The sequence below is a fragment of the Carlito syrichta genome, unplaced genomic scaffold, assembly GCF_000164805.1.
Source record: "Carlito syrichta isolate Samal-C Ts95f unplaced genomic scaffold, Tarsius_syrichta-2.0.1 Scaffold288906, whole genome shotgun sequence".
NCBI lineage: Eukaryota > Metazoa > Chordata > Mammalia > Primates > Tarsiidae > Carlito > Carlito syrichta.
The window spans coordinates 42,752-48,210 of record NW_007233002.1 but is presented as its reverse complement, the minus strand read 5'-3'; the positions used below and the strand labels follow the sequence as shown (position 1 = coordinate 48,210).

At 40.0% G+C, this 5,459-nt stretch overlaps 1 protein-coding gene across 1 annotated transcript in view; it reads right to left on the bottom strand.

Annotated features, from left to right (window-relative positions):
* Window positions 1-104: 104 nt before the first annotated feature.
* Window positions 105-5,459, bottom strand: part of LOC103256072 (P protein-like) — a gene marked incomplete at its 3' end in the record, with an annotated part of 34,558 nt that continues 29,203 nt past the window's right edge. The window contains exons 7-9 of the mRNA XM_021710408.1: window positions 1,302-1,434; window positions 554-669; window positions 105-239 (exon numbers count right to left, since the gene is read on the bottom strand). Coding sequence (XP_021566083.1) covers window positions 105-239; window positions 554-669; window positions 1,302-1,434 — 384 coding nt within the window. The remainder of the gene's footprint in view (window positions 240-553; window positions 670-1,301; window positions 1,435-5,459) is intronic.

Genomic DNA, 5,459 nt, shown 5'->3' with positions numbered 1-5,459 from the left:
CTTCACCAGGGACCAGGCCCAAGGCCATTCACGAATTTCTTGTTGCTTGATTATGTTTAAAGCACCACATTCATATTCACATGGTAACTCCCATTTTTGTATACCTGGTCATCAGAATACTCTCCAAAGCAGCAGTTTCCGCTTATCATTCCATTTCTCTGGCAGAGGTGATTCGATATTCCAAAAAGTAAGCTTGTTTTACAGATGAATCTTGAGAAGGTATGAAAAACAATGTTTTCCTACGAGATTAGAAAGTCACACTTGAAAGGAAGGCAGATCTACCTTGCACAGTTACCATCTGAGGAACTGGAGTGCATGAGGCCAGCCTTGATCTTCAGCTGTTCAGAGGGAAATGAATTCAGTGATCTTACTAAAGACAAAGAAAACTCGAAGTCCTAAAAAGCACAGGTCCAGGAATAACATAGATTGAGAATTAGAAAGATAAACACATACCCTGTTAATGCTGAGAAAACAAGCAAACCATGTCACCCAAAATTCCTGAAGAAGAAGAGGTCTTTGTCCCTCAAGCTTCAGTCACCTGCTACTCCATTACCCAGACAATCTGCATGGCATCCTCAGTCTGTACCTCACCAAGAAGAAGCTGTTTCCCAAATAACCTATTGCTCCACATGTACTGTATCCTAATTGGTAATGTTCTCGGCAAAATATCTACAAAATATGTTAAGCGAGACATATGCAGAGCAAAAAATTGCCACAAGTCCTCTTCCTGATGACTAGTAATTTCTCAAGTGAGCCAGACTGAAACAGCACAGCCTGCCAGGGGATGAACTGCACTGTTGTATGTGCAATCCCATTTAACACTCAAATATATTATTGGAGTACTATGGTCCATACAGTCGAGAATTTGTTGTGTACACATGTGGTTTTAGGATGTCATATGTGAGTTGTATCTGATGACCATTTACTCCAACATTTTATCACATTACATATTACAAATAGCTAAAGAAGCACAGCTGGTAAATGTAAAATCCTGAAAGACACACCCCATGGAGGAGGTACCCAACATGGAGAAGGCACACCCCCATGGAGGAGGCACAGGCCATGGAGGAGGCATACCCCCAGGGAGGAGGCACACCTCAGGGAGGAGGCACACTTCATGGAGGGAGCACATCCTATAGAGGAGGCAGGGGTGGTCAGTACCAATACTGAGCATGAAGCATCCTGTCGACAGATGCTTCCAAAGTTCTGCATGCAATAACACCTGTTTGTAAGAACTCCTCTTTAAAAAAATAACACTACAGTCACAAAATCTTCAGCTATATGATGGTTTTTATACTCACCAACAATCTCACTTGGCTCCTTGTTGTAAAGCTTTTTGTTCCAGTAAAGGAGTCTGAGTAGTGGGAAGGAGACCAGGAGAACAAGGCAAATCCCAACGAACATGTGTGCTGTGAATCCTGCAAAGTCCAGGCCCTGCAAACAGAAACGAGGACATGGATGGACACACAGACCTTTCCTCTCCATGGGTAGCTTCTCCCTAAGTCAGGATCTGGGGAAGGCCAAAGTCCAGGAGGGAGGAGCATTCCAGGATTTTCAGGACCTTGATTCAAGGTGCTGCAGTTCAGCACAGCCCAAGGAAGAACACGTACTCCTCACCATGATTTTGAAGAGGTTTAAGATTTGTTTCTTCCATTTAAAGAAAGCAATTATTGCATGAATGGCAAACCATCTTAGGAAGAAACAAAAGCAGGTTTGACAACTAATTTAACTTTGGCTGGGTCTGTCTTTACCATAGGACTGACATGTTCTCCAAGGACTCAGTGAAAAAGACTGAGGGGGACAAAGCAGTATGCTTTGTGACAATATTTGCCACTTAAGGGTAAATGGATTCTTTTTTTTTAATCAATATTTTTATTACAATATTGTGGGGTACAGTTAAGGGTTAGACATACAAATATACTTCGTTCAGGCACCTTTGTTGATAAGAGGTGACTCCTGTACCCAGACAGATATTTACTACGGTTAATCCCATCTCCTATACCCCAACATAGTTTCCCACCACTGTCAGTCATTTTCTTATAGTATTACATTGGATGTACAAGGTCCACTATATGAATGAGAACATGTGATACTCGGTTCTTTGTTTCTGTGAGAGGTCACTCAGTATTATAGACTCTAGTTCCATCCAGGTTGCTGCGAAATTCATGATTTTGTTCTTTTTGATGGCTGCGTAGTATTCCAGCATGTATATGTACCACATTTTTTAATCCAGTCCTCTTTTGATAGACAGCATGGTTGGTTCCAGGTTCTTGCTAATGTGAACAATGCTGCGATAAACATTCATGTGCAGGTATCTTTTTAACAGAGTGATTTGAGTTCTTCAGAGTATATTCCCAGTAGGGGGATTGCAGAGTCATATGGGAGGTTGATGTTTAGAGCTTTTAGGAATCGCCACACTGCTTTCCACAGAGGTTGCACTAGTTTACACTCTCACCAACAGTGTAGAAGTGTTCCCTTTTCACCACACCCTCTCCAGCAACAGTTGTTTTTTGAGTTACTGATAGCTACCATTCTGACTGGAGTTAGGTGGTATCTCAGTGTGGTTTTGATTTGCATCTCCCTGATGATTAGTGAGGTTGAATATTTCTTCATGTGTTTGTTGGCTGCTCAGACGTCTTCCTTTGTGAAGTGTCTGTTCATATCTTTTGCCCATTTTATAATGGGGTTGTTTTTTTCTTTTCAGCATCTTTGAGTTCCTTGTAGATCCAAGATGTTAAGCCATTGTCAGAACTGGAGTTGGCAAATACTTTTTCCCAGTCTGTAGGCTGTCTCCCTGCTCTCTTGATGGTTTCTTTGGCTTTGAAGAAGCTAGTCAGTTAACAAGGTCCCACTTGTCTATCTTCTCATGATCTGTGGGTTTCGGGTTTTGTTCAGCAAATGGATGCCAGTTCCGATTTCCATGAGGTATGTCCTTCATTTTCTTAGGTTCTTATGGTGTGAGGTTTTAAATTTAGGTCTCTGATCAATTTGGAGTTAATTTTTGTGTATGGGGATAGATAGGGGTCCTGTTTCAATCTTCTGCATGTGGTCAACCAGTTTTCCCAGCACCATTTACTGAATAGGTTCTCCTCTCCCCAGTGGTAGGTGGTGGAAACTTTGTCGAAGATGAGTTGGTTGAGAAATTGAGGTTTTGCTTCTGGAATCTAAATTCTATTCCATTGATCTATAGGCCTGTTCCTATACCAATACCAAGCTGTTTTGATGATTGTAGATTTATAGTAGCTTGAAGTCTGGTAATGTGATAACAACTGCTTTTTTTTGTTGTTGAGGATTGTTCTGGCTATTCCTGGTAGTTTGTGTTTTCCATATGAATTCCTGTGTTGTTTTTTCTAAGTCTGAGAAGAATTGCTGGTAATTTGATGGGTATTGCATTTAATTTGTACATTGCCTTAGGTAAGAGGGACACCTTCAAAATGTTGATTCTTCCAATCCATGACCATGGGATATTTTTCCACTTGTTTGTGTCATCTTTGACTTCTTTGAGCAGTGCTTTGTAGTTTTCATTGTAAAGGTCTTTTACGTCTAAGGTTAGGAAGATGCCAAGGTATTTTATTTTTATGTGTGTGTGTGGCTACTGTGAATGGAATTGTGGTTTTTATTTGGGTTTCTGTTTGTTTATTATTGGTGTGAAGAAATGCGATTGTCTTTTGCACATTTATTTTATATCCTGAGACTTTGCCAAAGGCCTTTATCAGTGTAAGGAGGTTTTTGACAGATTATCTTGGGTTTTCGATCTCTGTTTTGATTTCATCTGCAAAGAGCGATAACTTGACTTCCTCTTTTCCTATTTGGATACCCCTGATTGCCTTCTCTTCTCTGATCGCTTGAGCCAGGACTTCCAATACTATGTTGAATAGGAGGGGTGAGAGTGGGCATTCTTGTCTTGGTTCAGTTTTCAGAGGAAATGGTTCCAATTTTTGTCCATTTAGGAGTATGCTGGCTGTGGGTTTCCCATAGATGGCTTTTACTAGTTTGAGGTATGTTACCCGTATGCCTAGATGTTCGAGGGTTTTTATGAAGAAGGGGTGCTGGATTTTATCAAAAGCTTTTTCTGCATCTAATGATATAATCATGTGGTTTTTGTTTTGACATCTGTTGATGTATTTAATTACATTTATTGTTTTACGAATGTTGAACCAGCCTTGCGTCCCAGGGATGAAGCCTACTTGGTCATGATGGATGATTTTTGAGATGTGTTGTTGAATCCGGTTTGTAGGATCTTGTTGAGAATTTTAGCATCTATGTTCATCAAAGATATTGGCCTGTAGTTCTCTTTCTATGTTGGGTCTTTACCTGGCTTGGGTATCAATGTGATGTTGGCTAGAATTCTGCTGGAAAGCCATCTGGACCAGGGCTTTTGTTAGTAGGTAGTTTTCTTATTACGTTGTCGATTTCCTTGATTGTTATTGGTCTATTTAGGGTCTCAATTTCTTCTTGTTTCAACCTAGGCAGGTTGTGTGATGACAGAAAGTCCTCCATTTCCTTAAGGTTTTCAAGTATGTTTCCATACAAGTGTACGTAGTAGTCTCTAAAGATCTTTTCTATTTCTTCAGGGTCAGATGTGACTTCACTTTTTGTGTTTCTGATTGTGATTATTTGGGTTTTTTCTCTATTTTTCTTGGTCAGCCTAAGTAGGAGACCATTGACCTTGCTTATCCTTTTGAAGAACCAGCTCTTTTTGCTTCATTGATTTTTTGTATTATCTTTTTGTATTATCTTTTTGTCTTCTATGTCCTGGATTTGGGCTTTTATTTTGGTGATCTGAATTCTTCTGCTGAAATTTGGGATTTGTGGTCTTGCTTTTCCAGCTTCCTTAGGTGGCTTGTTAGGCTGTTAATTTGTGATCTTTCCATTTTCTTCATGTACGTTTGTAGGGATATAAATTCCCCTCTTACTACAGCTTTCATGGCGTCCCAGAGATTTTAGTAAGATGTTTCTTCATTTTCATTTGTTTCCAGGTATCTTTTAATCTCTGTTTTGATTTCATCATTGACCCAAGAGTTGTTTAGTATCATGCTGTTTAGTGTCCATGTCTTTGTGGGTTTTGGGGGGACATGTTAGTGTTAATGTTTATTTTTATTCCACTGTGGTCCGAGAAGGTCCATGGTAAAATTTCGGTCCTTTTAAATTTGCTTGTGCTTGATTTATGGCCAAGTATGTGGTTGACCTTAAAATACGTTCCATGCAGTGATGAGTAGAATGTGTATTCTGTGGTCTTTGGTTGGAGTGTTCCGTGGGTATCAATTAAGTCCATTTGGTCAAGAGTCACATTGAGGTTCCAGATCTCATTGCTGATTTTTTGTCCTGATGATCTGTCTAGGATTGTGAATGGGGTATTAAAGTCCCCAGTTATGATGGTGTTAGAGTCAATATCTTTCTTTAGTTTTCCTAGAAGTTGTTTTACGAAGGTTGGCGCACCTATGTTGGGTGAATATATG